General features: G+C 43.1%; 1 protein-coding gene across 1 annotated transcript in view; it reads left to right on the forward strand.

Moving 5' to 3' along the window:
* Positions 1–8,262, forward strand: part of STRC (stereocilin) — a 74,285-nt gene extending 66,023 nt beyond the window's left edge. The window contains exons 23-25 of the mRNA XM_073623524.1: positions 746–843; positions 7,906–8,053; positions 8,186–8,262. Of these exons, the coding sequence (XP_073479625.1) occupies positions 746–843; positions 7,906–8,053; positions 8,186–8,262 (323 nt within the window). The remainder of the gene's footprint in view (positions 1–745; positions 844–7,905; positions 8,054–8,185) is intronic.
* The last annotated feature ends 7,355 nt before the right edge of the window (positions 8,263–15,617 follow it).

Here is a 15,617-nt window from a genome sequence, read left to right on the forward strand (position 1 = left end):
GGCTGTGTAACAAAAGGGGCCAGTATGACGGGGTTAGTGTGACAGGAGGGGGTAAATAGGTGTCACAGTGTGACAGGTGGGGAGGCAGTGTGACAGGTGGGGAGGCAGTGTGACAGGTGGGAGGCAGTGTGACAGGTGGGGGGCCAGTGTCACAGGTGGGGAGAAAGTGTGACAGGTGGGGGCCAGTGTCACAGGTGGGGAGGAAGTGTGACAGGTGGGGAGGCAGTGTGACAGGTGGGGAGGCAGTGTGACAGGTGGGGAGGCAGTGTGACAGGTGGGAGGCAGTGTGACAGGTGGGGGGCCAGTGTCACAGGTGGGGAGAAAGTGTGACAGGTGGGGGGCCAGTGTGACAGGTGGGGGGCCAGTGTGACAGGTGGGGAGGAAGTGTGACAGGTGGGGAGGAAGTGTGACAGGTGGGGAGGCAGTGTGACAGGTGGGGAGGCAGTGTGACAGGTGGGGGATCAGTGTGACAGGTGGGGGGTCAGTGTCACAGGTGGGGGGGCCAGTGTCACAGGTGGGGAGGCAGTGTGACAGGTGGGGGGCCAGTGTGACAGGTGGGTAGGCAGTGTCTCTAGCAGTGAAAGGGTTAATGGTTTCCTAAAACCAATTTCAGTGCTATTTTTAACAGACCAAAAGAGAGCAAATAAATATGTTTTTTTGTTAGGGCTTACATAAACTTTAATAATGAAAGGTACCTTATTCTGCTATTACTGTCCACTTTAACTATGTATTTTGGTGATTTTAGCTGGTCTTCCAGACATCGTGCTGTCTTCTTTAGTTAGAGATCAGATTCAAGGATTAACGCCTGATGCAATAGCCCTCATCCCAGCACCAAAGTTTGCTGTAAGTAAATGTACTTATGCTTCATATTAATACGAGGCAACTGTACAAGCTCTAATCTATTTGTTTAAATAATAATTTCCATAAAGGTTGCAATTCTGGTATAAATTGAAGGCCTCGTGCAAACAGGGCATTAAAAACGTGGCTATAAGATGCTTTTAAATTAATATTAAATTAATATTCTGGCCAATGGAATAAATGAACACCCGACGCTTGATGTGCCTAAATGCTTTTGCAAAATGCAGCTTTAGGAGAGGTTTTTTGCTGCTCTTTCATTCCACTGGAGCAAAGATACATTGCTGTGTGCATAAAGAAACTCTGAAGAATATGGGAAGGAGCTCTTACGCTCGGTTCACACAGGGACGACTTGTCAGGCGACCTAGTCGCCTGACAAGTCGCCTCCCGTTCTGTGCTATGGAACCGTTCTAAGGGGAGCGACGCAAGTCGCTCCGACTTAGAAAAAGGTTCCTGTACGACTTTGGGGGCGACTTGCATAGACTTCTATACAGAAGTCGTTTTGCAAGTCGCCCGGGCAGTCGTGTGCAGGTCGCCTCGGTGAGGCGACCTGCAAGTCGTGCCGCCTCTGGTGTGAACCGAGGCTTACCGGTAGTAGCTCTGTACAATTACTCTCTCTTTCTTAAAGTGGAACTTTAGTCAAAAAATTAAGTCCTGCTAGATCACTTCATACTGGCCCGTTTTGCAGGTCTAGCTATGATCAACATTAAAAATAAGTCTCTATACTGTTTAACCACTTCAATACCGGGCGCTTATACACCTTCCTGCCCAGACCAATTTTCAGCTTTCAGTGCTGTCGTACTTTGAATGACAATTGCGCGGTCATGCTACACTGTACCCAAACTAAATTTGTATCATTTGGTTCCCACAAATAGAGCTTTCTTTTGGTGGTATTTGATCACATTTGGGATTTTTATTTTCTGCTAAACAAATAAAAAAAAGACCTAAAATTTTGAAAAAAAATGTTTTTTTTTTTGTTTCTGTTACAAAACTTGGTAAATAAGTAAGTTTTCTCCTTCACTGATGGGCACTGATGGGGCTGCACTGACGGGCACTGATAAGGTGGCACTGATGGGCACCAATGAGGTGACACCAATGGGGTGGCACTGATGAGTTGGCACTGATGATGGGCACTAATATGCGGCACTGATGAGGCACTGATGGGCACTGATAGGTGGCACTGATATGCAGCACTGATGGGTACACATAGGTGGCACTGATGGGCACTGATAGGTAGCACAGATGGGCATGGATGGGCACTGATAGGTGGCACTGATGTACTGTAATGTATGGTACTGATGGATGCCAATCAGTGCCAAACAATAATGCCTGCCAATCAGTGATGCCCATTGTGAGCACTGATTGGCATCCATTGTGGGCACTGATTGGTATCCCTGGTGGTCTAGGGTGGCATACCTGGTAGTGACTAGTGGTGGCATCCCTGGTGGTCCTGGTGGCATTCCTGGTGGTCCAGTGTGGGCATCCTTAGGGAGGTTGCACTGATAAACAATTAGTACAGACCCCCCCTGTCAGAGGAGCAGCCGATCGGCTCTCCTCTACTCGCGTCTGACAGACGTGAGTAAGGAAAAGCTGATCAATGGCTCTTCCTGTTTACATCGTGATCAGCCGTGATTGGACACGGCTGAACACGTGGTAAAGAGTCTCTGTCAGAGACTCTTTATCTAGATCGGAGTTACGGTGTGTCAGACTGACACATCGCAACAACGATCGCCGCGATGCGCGCTCCCGGGGGTGCGCAGCGGTTTGATATCCTGGCGACGTCATATGATGTCCGGTCAGGATATCGCAACCACTTTGCCGTCATATTGTTATATGGTGGGTGGCAAGTGGTTAAAATCCAGTAATACACTGTTTGACCCTGCTCTGCACATGCTCAGTTACTCTCCATTTTTTGGCACTGTGACGAAAATGTAGAAGCCGATTTGCTGACAGCCTAAAGATTAACTGCTGCTCGGGGGCTCTGCTGTAGGCATCTTACAGAACATACTAATTTTGGTATCATAATTATTAGTGTTAATGCTAAAGAATGATATTCTTTATCAAGTTGTTATGGGTAAAGTTCCACTTTAACCATTTACTGACCACCCAATTGCAGTTTTACTGCTACAGGGCGGCACCTGTGCGCAGGATCATGTGTATGTATGTGATGCCGCACTTCCACCTGCAAGGGGCGCACCTCTTCTGCTGTGATTATTCACATTAGAAGCCGATCTGCGGGTGGCGGGCACTCAATATCGGCCGGCACCTGCTGATCATCTTGCAGAGACTCAGAACAGAGCTCTGCCTATGTAAATAAGGCAGAGTTCCGTTCTGACAGGAAAGAAGGGATGGATTCTGTGTTCCTGCAAAGCAGGGACTCAAATCTATCTCTTCCCCTAGTAAAAGCAGCACACATAGAAAACACGAACACTGTCTAGGCCAGTGATAGCGAACCTTGGCACTCCAGATGTTTTGGAACTACATTTCCCATGATGCTCAACTACACTGCAGAGTGCATGAGCATCATGGGAAATGTAGTTCCAAAACATCTGGGGTGCCAAAGTTCACCATCACTGGTCTAGGCACACATTTAACCCTTTGATTGACCTTGATGTTTAACTCCTTCCTAGCCAGTGTTATCAGTACAGTGATAGTGCATACTTTTAGCATTGATTACTGTACTAGTGGCACTTTCCACAAAGTGACAGTTAGTGTCTGATTGTCCGCCACAATATCGCAGTCCCTCTATAAGTCACTGATCACCATTACTAGTATAAAAAAAGAAAAATCCATAAATATATCCCACAGTTTGTAGATGCTATAACGTTTGCGTAAAACCAATTAATATATGCCTGTTGGGATTTTATTTACCAAAAACAAGTAACAGAATACATATTGGCCTAAATTTATGAAGAAATTAGATTTTTTTGAAAAATGTTATTGGATGTTTTTTATAGCAGAAAGTAAAATAATATAGTTTTTTTTTTCAAAATTGTCGGTCTTTTTTCGTTTATAGCACAAAAAATAAAAAAAGCAGTAAAGCACAATCATTAGGTAGCACAGTACCAAGCACTGCATTATATTTCTTATTTTATAAAATGATGAAAGTGACACTAAACAATATCCTTATTCTCCAAAAAAATCCATGCAAATCCACTGTGGAATGGCCCCGTAATCTATTTTTCATTAAATCATTTTTTACTAAGCTTTTTCCTGCTCCCTGTGACAATCTCCATGAGCTCCCAAACTTCTCCTTTTCCCTCTTAGTTCTGTTTGTTGGTGATGAGTGTAGATTATTTGCGGTCAGGTGCGCACTGCTCTATGCACACTACTAATCCCATAGTCCAGCTCAGGAGCTGGCTACATTCCTACATACAGTGGGGGAGATTTGATAAACCTGGTGCACACCGACTTTGGTCAAGCTGTGTAAGGTAGCCAATCAGCTTAAAACTTTAGCTTGTTCAATTAAAGTGGTAGTGAAGTCATTTTTGGATTTGTACCTAAGGAAAGCTTATAATAAGGCTTACCTGTAGACACATTGAATATCTCCTAAACTTGTGGTGTTCAGGAGATATTCCCACCGGATGCAGCCGGTGATGTCACGGTGCCGTGTCCATGCCGGACCTTCAGAGCTCCGTGCATACAGCCGGAGCCTGCGAACCCTGAAGAAAGACCGAGGAAGATAGAAGCCCTGTCCTGGTGTGCGGGGGCTAGACATGTGCATGATTCATTAACTTAGTTATTTAGTTTAGTTAAATTCAGTTGATTCGTTCAATTCGGGATTCGTAGTGAGACTTCTTTTATGTCTTTTTCGAATGTACCAATTTTTTTGATTCAAAGCATTTGAATTGATAAATTTTGAATTGGTCGAATCGAAAACTTTAGATATTTTTTTTTCCCCCATTCACTTTCGATTAATAAATCACCGGGACCAGATGGCTTGCACCCGAAGGTACTTAGGGAACTCAGTCAAGTAATTGCCAGACCATTGTTCCTAATTTTTACTGACAGTGTACTGACTGGAATGGTACCAGCTGATTGGAGAACAGCCAATGTAGCACCAATATTTAAAAAAGGGCCTAAAATACATCCCCGAGAATTACAGACCAGTTAGCCTAACATCAATAGTATGTAAACTCTTGGAGGGGATGATAAGGGACTATATACAAGACTTTAGTAATGAGAATGATATCATTAGCAGTAATCAGCATGGATTCATGAAGAATCGTTCTTGCCAAACCAATCTATTAACCTTCTATGAGGAGGTGACTTGCCATCTAGATAAAGGAAGGCCCGTAGACGTGGTGTATCTGGACTTTGCAAAAGCATTTGACACAGTTCCCCATAAACCTTTACTGTACAAAGTAAGGTCCATTGGCATGGACCATAGGGTGAGTACATGGATTGAAAACTGGCTACAAGGGCGTGTTCAGAGGGTGGTGATAAATGGGGAGTACTCGGAATGGTCAGGGGTGGGTAGTGGGGTCCCCCAGGGTTCTGCGCTGGGACCAATCCTATTTAATTTGTTTATAAACGACCTGGAGGATGGGATAAACAGTTCAATCTCTGTATTTGCAGACGATACTAAGCTAAGCAAGGCAATAACTTCTCCTCAGGATGTGGAAACCTTGCAAGAAGATCTGAACAAATTAATGGGGTGGGCAACTACATGGCAAACGAGTTACAATTTGACTGGAGTTTGATGTAAAATTAGATTCAAATTTCAGCCCGAATTTCCAAAATTCGGACAAATTTAGTTTTCGTTATTCGGAGCATTCAGTAACATTTGTTTATATTGTAATTCGGGTATTCGGATATATCCGAATCTCCAAATAACGAACAATTTGTCTGAATATTAATTCGGAACGAAACAAACCCCACATGTCTAGCGGGCGCCGCTGGAGGGATTTGTTCTAGGTAAGTATTTCATAATGTGCTAGTATGCAATGCACACTACAACACACTACACAACATTGTCTTTGCTGGGGATTTCTCTTTGCAAGCTGCGGTTTCATACCACTTTAAGCTTTGACAGTAAAACCTGGAAGCGGATTGGTTACTATGCACAGCTGCACCAGATTCTGTGAGCACCGGTTTTAGTAAATCCCCCCCATGAACGTAGCCACCCTCTAACAGGAAGTCAGATCACAGCATCAAAAAAAAAGAATATGGAGATTTGAAGGCGGCTGTGAGCATATACTGAAATAATATTTTTATTAGTGTCACTTTAACTACCCGTTGACAGAGGAGGCTTAATCTGGCCATAGATGAGTACATTTACATTGTTCAGCCTTCATTTTAGCCCCTTTAACAGATTAATCCATCTATATTGACAGTGCGGATTAAAAGATCCACTTAACCTTTAATCTTAGAGATTAAAGAATATTCGTTTTTTTTAATTATTATTATCCTTGTACACAGGAAAAATTATAAAACAAAGCGCGTACTTTTTATTAACCGGAACACTTGTTTTAAAAGTCCAAACTAGGGGAAAAAAATATATATATTTTTAATTTTCTTGAATGTTTAGTCTATAGATCGCTTAGAAAAAAAAATCATTTTTCAAGACAATTTACCAAGATTGTTTGTACTAAAAAAAACAATATATTATTATTTAACCACTTCAGCCCCAGAAGATTTGGCTGCTGAATGACCGGGCCATTTTTTGCAATTCGGCACTGCATCGCTTTAACTGACAATTGTACGGTCGTGCAACGTTGCACCCAAACAAAATTGACGTCCTTTTTATCATACAAATAGAGCTTTCTTTTGGTGGTATTTGATCATCTCTGCGGTTTTTATTTTTTGCGCTATAAACAAAAAAATAGCGACCATTTTGAAACAAAACACAATATTTTGTACTTTTTGCTATAATAAATATCCCCATTTCTTTAAAAAAAAGCTAATTTTTTCTCAGTTTAGGCCAATATGTATTCTTCTACATATTTTTGGTAAAAAAAATGCAATAAGCGTATATTGATTGGTTTGCGCAAAAGTTATAATGTCTACAAAATAGGGGCTAGATTTATAGCATTTTTATTATTATTATTTTTTTTTTTACTAGTAATGGTGGCGATCTGCGATTTTTATCGGGACTGTGACATTATGGCAGACACATCGGACACTGTTGACACATTTTTGGGACCATTTGCATTTATACAGCGATCAGTGCTATAAGAATGCACTGATTACTGTAAAAATGTCACTGGCAGGGAAGGGGTTAACACTAGGGGGAGATCAACTGTGTTTCCTATGTGTGTTCTAACTGTAGGGGGAGGGGACTGACCTTGAGGAAAGGACAGATCGTGGTTCCTAGCTATTGGGAACTCTGTCTCACCTCACAGTACAGAACAGGGATTTGTGTGTTTACATACACACGTCCCTGTTCTGCCTCTCAGGCCCGCAATCTCTCGTGGCCGGCGGTCATCACGACCGTTGGCCACAAGCATCGGCACCCCCACAGTGCAGCTGACCTGCGGCAGGTCATGCCGACCTGCCGCATTATAATGACGGCGGCTGGCCAGCAAGCGGTTAATTATCTGTTATCACTGATTCCATAGGCCCATAGTTGAAATGTAAAAATTGCCTGGTCCATAAGGGGTATACTGGTACAAGAGCTGAAATGGTTAAAGGTCGCCTGCCACTGATGGGTTCCATAAAACCTCTTTATGGAGCCCTGTGGTTATTATTATTATAAAGGATCTATATAGCGCCAGCAGTTTACGCAGTACTGTGATTTATAGTTTTGCCCCCAGAACTAATATTTTCTTTTCTTTATTCTTGGAGATGTAACTATTATTACCAATATTAAAACTAACACTGTGATTACATATATTGAATGCATTATTCCAGTGTGCACATGGGGGTTACCCTACTAGTAAAATTGACTAGTAGAGTATCCCCCAAATACTTATACTTGGCTCTATTGATTTACTCAGCTGACTATTCAGTTATTTACTGTATTTATGACACACAGTAACAGACAAGATGCTCATATACATTACCCCCTATCGTAGCAAACACAGGGTAACAAGACGGTTCTCTTGGCAGGTTGTGTTCAGCCCAGCTCAGCTCTCCTCCTTCACCAGTGATCAGGCCATGGCCGTCACTCCTGAGCAGTATGAACATCTCAGCAGCCAGCAACGTCAGGCCATCTCTAGTGCTCAGTATGAAGGGGACGTTTACGAGGATCCTCGCGGTAAAATTTTTCACTTCTTTACTGCAATATATAAGATGACTCTGGAAATGGTTCTAAGCTGACCCTAAAGTTTGACCCAAAATTTAGAGAATGACTTGCAGTGCAGTGATTTTACTTTCTTCTTTTCCTCAGGAGAGAATAACGTGGGATCACTTATTGTTTGGAATCCTGCTATTCATGTCATGGTGCTGCTCTCATTCCTTCTCTGAGCTTCGGTATCCCAGCCTAGTTGGTTGGCTGATTAGAAAATGTTTTTGTAAAACAATGCTTATAAATCCCACTTGGATTTTTAATAAAATTATACAGCTAAAAATACTGAAAAAATCTATGACTTGTTTTTTTTTTCTAAGAGTTTCCCATTCTCACAAAGTTAACGGTCAAGGGAAAGTATTATAAAGTCAATTCACAAAGCCATTCAACATGCCAATCCCTCCACTGGCTTTCACTTGCCCAACAAATAAAATTCCAAATACTAAAAACAAAATTCAGATCCCTTCCACAACTCTGCCCCCAGATACATCATCAACTTCATCACAGAATACCACCCAAACCATCCTCTCCACTCCTCCCACAGCTCCCTTGTGTCCTCCTCCCCCTGCTTGCCTTTATGACTTCTCCACAGCTTCTTCAACCTTCTGGAACTCTCCACCCCAATCTGTCCTTCTCTTTTTCCATCTGCTTTTAGGTGATAACTAAAAACTCACCTGCTCAGGGAAGCCTATCCCGCCTCAACTGAACATTTACTTTCTCTATCAACTGATCCCCACACAGCTATTATCTTTTTGTAAACCTTGCCTTTCCCTTTTATATTGTAAGCTTTTAAAAGCAGGGCCCTCCTAACCTTCATGTCTTAGTTTGTACTGTACGATGCTGTCTTTTATTATTTAGTAAAGCGCTGGTTGCTTAATGCACAGGTTACTTTTCCTTCAGGCTGGCCATAGACGGTTCGAACTATCAGCTATGACTAAGCAACAATGATATTGTGAAATGCGTCAGTGTTTGTCCTGCTCCTGCTGTCACATGAACGTTGACTATTCGTTACGATAAAGGCTTTTACCACAGTGCGGCTGTCCAGAATCCATTTCTTCATTATTGCTCGTGCTGAGCCTGCACCTGGCTTCCACTTTGAGGAGGACGTATTCTTCAGTACACCACCTGGAGCGGTTCACCCTTTTGTTACGGTTTGAATCATGTATGGGCAGGCTGACTGTAGATCGATCGATTTGGGTACAACCAGCATGTCAGATTTTTAGAATGCGATTATTGCCAGTCGCTAGTAATATTCACTGTGTTCTCCCAGCAGGGACGGCTCACGCTCACCGCCCCAGCCCCCCCCCCCCCCCCCTGCTGGGAGAACACAATAACTTCCCAAGAGACATTCCCCCATCAGCACTGACTTAGATGATGGGGGAATCAAATGATTTTCTTTCCCGCAACCTGTTGTTGATAAAGATAAGGTCATTTCTTTTCCATACACACAAATTAGATATCTCTACACAGCTGATGAAAAGTAAATACATGCAGTAAAGCTTTGTCAATGATCCCCATTGTAAAATGGATGCTTTTGAATGGCTCTTCATGGGTTAGTATAGATACAAATAGGAGATAAACAATATAAAAAGAGGGCCGCGCTCTCAAGGAATAACCAAAAATGTGTAAATCTATGTGAAATGATACCAGATAAATATATGTGTAAATACCACTTTAAAGAGGAGTTCCACCCAAAAATGGAACTTCCGCTTTGAGGGAGGTGACCCCCTGACATGCCACATTTGGCATGTCATTTTTTTGGGGGGGGGGGAGCGGATACCCTCAGCTCCCACTTCCTCCCGGCGCACCGCAGCACCGGAAGGGAGATCACCTCTCCCCCCTACCTCTCGGCAATCATCTGGGACACATCACAGGTCCCAGATGATTGCCCGTCCAGTCACGGCGCGCGGCGCGGCTCATGCTTGTGCAGTGGGTGCCCTTCTGTGAAGCCACAGCCGGGCGCCCACAGTTACAATGCCGGTGCCGCAGAAAGGAGGGGGAGATGAGCGGGGCTTCGTTCCCCTGCATCGCTGGACCCTGGGACAGGTAAGTGTCCGATTATTAAAAGTCAGCAACTGCAGTATTTGTAGCTGCTGAGTTTTAATTTTTTTTTTACACAGAACTCCGCTTTAAGAGCTGCGCGTCTTAAAGTCACTAGGGCTGATTGATAAACCATATAAACAGAGGGCCGCGCTCTCAAAAAAAACAAAAATGTGTAAATGTGCGCAAATTATATAGTTGTTGAACAATGAAAAAAGTCCATAAATCATGCATCCAGTGCCTTTGAAATAAAACGAAAGTCCTGTGTTCTGTACCTTTAAATCCACACAGTGAAAGTATAGTGGCACCAAAGGAAGGATAGTGCTTCTTCTCCACCACCAGCACCCCCCCTCCCCTTGCACTCACCATAAAGATATGACCCCTTCTCTCAAAGTAGGGTCAAACTCCCTTGGATAAGGATCTCTAAACTTCTTCACTATATGCTCTGAATCCCGATGAATGTATTTCTCGAAGTGGACATCAATGCTTTTGTACCTTTAAAGCTCACGATAATAAACTCCCTCGCCGAGGAAAAGGATAAAAAGATCTCTCATAGTGTAGTAGGTCAATTAAATAATGTTTATTAAAAACGTGTTAAAATCCACTTACATATTCCCTTTAAAAACAAGTTTTCCAGTATGACAAGTGAATATGGAAACCAAAACCACTATTGACGTTGTGCGTTCCACCTGCATCTCAAGAAACTGGAAGTGACGTATCTCAGATGGATTTAAAGGCACAGAATGTCATTGTCTGACCTATAAGGGTTGATTTTTTAAAGGCAATTAGGGTGTTCACTCTGCAAGGGACCTTTTTCTTCGGTAAGGCAACCCATAGATGATTCGACTTTCTTTCCTTCCACCACGAATGGAAGGAAAGAGAATCATTCAATTCCCCATCAACACAGTCATTATTTCTGGGGATATGCCTCCCCCGGCACTATTGTGTTCTTCCGACAGGGGGCGCGGGGGGCCTTCCCGGTCAGCAGGACAAAATGATTACTGATAGCGGCTATAGCTGCTGGCATTAATCTATGCAAAAAATCCGACAGGCTGGTTTTGCCAAAGTCGATGGATGGATGAAACAATCAGTCTGTCCATACATAGATTAAATCTTGGCTGGTCCCTACTGAACCAGTCGAATTTCAATCCATGTATGGCCAGCTTAAGTGAATGTGAATACAATTCACTGAATACCTAATATTAGGCAAGGAAAATAGAAAAAAACTATATTTTTGCTTCCACATAAATGGATGATGGACGTCAGCAGAGCTTTAAATCATTCACTAAGCTAAGGGAAAACTCAATTGCAAAATTAAAATTCCCTTGCAAAGTGAACAGCCTATTTTCCTTAAAGACTTGTACACAGAATACGTTTTTTTTTTTTCTTCAACCAAGCAAGCTGAATGTAAAAAAAACGTACAGATTGCCGTACTAACACATCTGATATGAGTTTGGCAATCTCCCCCACTGAGCTATTGTGTTCTGACAGGGGGACTGACCCCCCCCGTGTCCCCACCAGAACACACTGATCAGCGCTGGCAGCCAATGGATCGGATGCTGATTTTTCTCACGATTGGCTTCTGTCGGATGAGGAGCTGTACATAGGGGCCAAAAGTTGTGAGGTTCTTGCCGAACTAGCTGTTTTCGTCTGATTTTTGCTCCTTTTTTTACCTTAAGCTGAGTACACACTATTCATTTTTTTTTTTTTTTGTCCAACCCTGCGGGTTGAACGAAAAAGAACTGTCAGCTCCAGTCGGAGTCGTTGTACTAACCTTGCGAGGTTAGTTCAGTGATCTTCCATGCTGAGCTGTTCTGACAGAAGGACACCCCCCCACCAGAACACTCCGATCACCACTCTCTGCCATTGGCTGAGAGCGCTGATCGGCAGGTCGGTCGGATGCTGGTTTTCTAGCATGCACGTCCGGCAGGAGCCGACTTCTGTTGGACAAACCGACGTACACACGGGCCGTTGTCTCCCGACATGCGACCCGTGTGTACGGTGTCTTTAGTAAATCAACCCCATAGTGTTTTAATAGTTAACTGCAAATTCCTTTAATATTTCTGGTGAAATGTGAAATGCCATTGTTTGTTAAGGTTTATTGCACTTACCATTGCTCTGCGCTTTTTTATAAGTTCATTTGAATCTTATTTTATTACCCTTATTTTTTAACAGTGACTAATTAATTAGTCTAAATGAGACATCATCACTACATACAAAGCTGCTTGTATTTTGAGATAGAAGGGTTGAGATCTTTCAGATTTGCTGATTTTAAATAATATAGATTCCAGAATCAGATCTAGTCTGAACATATGGCCCACACATTCATTTATTTATAATCTCCCAGCTAGAGAAGTACTTATCTTAATTCAAGTGGGAAAATAAGATGATTCAAATGTTTTGCTCACATCATCTCATTTCTAAAGAGGATCTACATTGATTTTTGGGTCACTGCATTAGCAGCATTTGTGACAACCATTCCCCGCTACATCTTATCCACAGACAGAAGCCGCCTCAATAAAAGAACCTATAGAGACCCCCACTGTGAGGGAAGCCAGACGAGGGGGATTCATTCTATAGTGACCCTTAATTATAAATGATTTGGAACAGCCTGGTGACCTTTTAGTTCAGAAGAGACCTTATTACCATAAAGATGAATATACAAGCTTTAGAGGGTCCTGTAATTTGTTCAGACAGCTATGATTGTATGGAATTGGCCAAAAAAATGCCATCACTTTATAAGACTGACATGTTGCAAAAATTTGCTATTGCATACCAATTTCTTTTGGTGTCACTCCCGTTATTCATGTCAAATGATGTCTTTCATATAATAGTGGGAAACTAGATTAAAATATAAAGGGTGCAAATAGTTTTGTAACAAAAATCTATAGTTAGTAAATACATATTTGAGTAAATAATAAGTTTGTTAAATGACCACAGCTAGCCAGCCAGCAGTCTACACTGAGAAGTGCAATGGTATACTGACTCAATACTGAGGCCTGATATGATCATGTCTGGTCTGTTGTGCTTCTGCAGACAAGTTTACAGTGGTTTTAAACCTCAGATAGTAAATATGAACAAAGAATATCCCTCTATAGTGTGTACTTGTCTCAATTAAAAGTACTGAGTGTAATTTATGTCTGCTGCTTTGTTCCTACCAGCAGTCACTTCTGACAATTTTATCTGACACCAAGAGAAAAATGGTGGCAGGGGAGGGACCTCTAGCAAACTGACAGCCTTAGCTCTGTTCCTGTGTGCTGTGTGAAGGGGCGTGTGTCCCCTCTCTCCAATCAGATGTCAGAGCTCTCCTTAATGAGCTCTGCAGAGTGAAACTTCAGCTCTCCGCCCCATTTTTCTGAACTTTGATAAGCTTTTAAATTCAGCATTTTGAACCGATGTAGAAAAGAGAAGCCTACAGATTAAAAAGCTGGGTACACACTTACGTTTTTTTTTTTTTTTTTTCATTCAACCAGCGGGTTGAATGAAAAAAAAATTTCAAAACTGACGGATCGCTGCATTAACACAAGCAACGTCTGATGCAGGCATCTACCCTGCTGAAACACTGTATTATGACAGGGGGACTGCCCCCCCCCCTGCCAGAATACAGTGATCAGCACTTACAGCCATTGGTTGCGAGTATTGATCGCATGCTGGGTGATTCAGCATGCATGTACCCATGGACCAAAAGTCCTTCTTTCCATAAAGAAGTTTACTGTATAAATGATCAGATCCTAAATGTAGAAATGAATCTGTGCCCTGACTATGCACACTTACGTTTTTACATACTGTAGCAGGTAAACTGTAAAAATGTGCTTTAAAATAAGCCTTCATTCACCTCTGTAGCCATATGCATTTCAGAGAAATTCATCTTCAAATTTTACAACATAGGCTCTGAAATCTTAGTTCTTTCCCTATTACCTTCTATCATACCAGAATCTTGGCAGCCTGTCAGCCCTCTAATGTAAACACAAAGCAGATAATTGTAGATTGAAACCAACCTAAAGTAGAATTCTAATTACACCTAACTAGCCTTAAAACTGCCCACCCTTAATGTATGGCCTGTTTAGGTGTTGTCACTGTAGGGGTAGAAGTGTGTTACCGCCAGAATCCCCATGTGAAAAAAAGCCACCACATCTAAGTACTGGTAAGCTGCACTATATTATTTTTTCTTGGGTTTAGATACATGTAGCAAGGTCTCCGGCCTCCTTTGGTCTAATGAGAACCTCCAAGGCCAAAGATAGCTGACATCCTTCTGTATGTAGTGGGTTGTGAGGCATAGTGGGTGCAAAGATTGTGACAGTCATTGGCGCCAGACACTTCTTGGATGTAAAAGAGGTTTTATTTCTCTTAACAGTCCTTTTTGTATTTTTGGGGGGAAAGAGGGTTAGGGCCATGACACCCTTAGGTAGTTGCAAGTTCAATTAGTAGACTCCGAGACTTCAGTAGGAGAACAGCCGTGCAGGGAAAGCCCTCCAGCAAGAAGCCACATCTGCACGTGCAGGAATACTGTCTCCTATGGCAACAGTCTTTAACAGTTCCTAACACAAAGTGAACCAGTTCTTTCACCTTCACTACAACTTCTCCTTGTAGTTCTTCAGCACACTGAGCTCCCAGTCTCTCACTAGACCCACTGATTCACTGCCACTGAATCCCTTGAGCTCCTCCAATCTTCACGGTGGTATCTTTCTCAAGCGTCACACCTGCCCCTCTGCTGGATCCCTAGCTTGGCACTTCCGATACTTCTCAAGCTTCACCCCTGTTGGCCTTCTCGGTCCCTGGCTTGACACACAAGGCTGCTCTGCAAGCGCAACCTCTGCTGGTTGGGTCCATGACTTGATCACTGTCTGAAGTCTCCCTATTCTCCACCGTGCCCGTTTGGTGAGAATACTACTCTGGTACTTGCTTCAGTTACTCACTGTGGTTCCTGGTAATAAGGTGGATGGTCCCTTTGTGGCGACAGCTTCCCCTCTACCTCTGACCACTGACAGGTTCTCCGGCCGACAGAATCGTCACTTCTGGTTGGACTTCAAGGCGCAATCCCAACCCTGAGCTGCTCTCTTACTTCTGGATAGGCCCTCAGACAGCCTAGCAGCCAGATACCCATGGGATAGGCCCAATCTCCAGCCTAGCAGCCCGGGGCAACACGACACACGCACGTCTACCCAGACAGCCGTCTGGGTGGCAAAGAACATAGATCACCTGACTCCACCCAAATATATAGGTGCTCCCAGCAGCTCAAGGGATCAAAGAAAACCCCTGCCCATAGGCTGAGATACTCCATATACCCATAACCTGACCTCGAGTTGCCCTTCTCATACCTAGTACCACCAAGTACCCGGCCACCTAGTGGTAGAAGAGAAAAGTGCAACAAGGCCAAACTTAGGAGGAAATCAATAGAGCTCTAACAATTGACCAGGATAACTACTCCTGGCAAGTAAATTTGTGAGGAGCAACCCTGCCTAAACTCCAGGGTGCTACATAGACTTTAAAAAGT

This window comes from Aquarana catesbeiana, linkage group LG03, assembly GCF_042186555.1.
Source record: "Aquarana catesbeiana isolate 2022-GZ linkage group LG03, ASM4218655v1, whole genome shotgun sequence".
In the NCBI taxonomy this organism is placed as follows: Eukaryota; Metazoa; Chordata; class Amphibia; order Anura; family Ranidae; genus Aquarana; species Aquarana catesbeiana.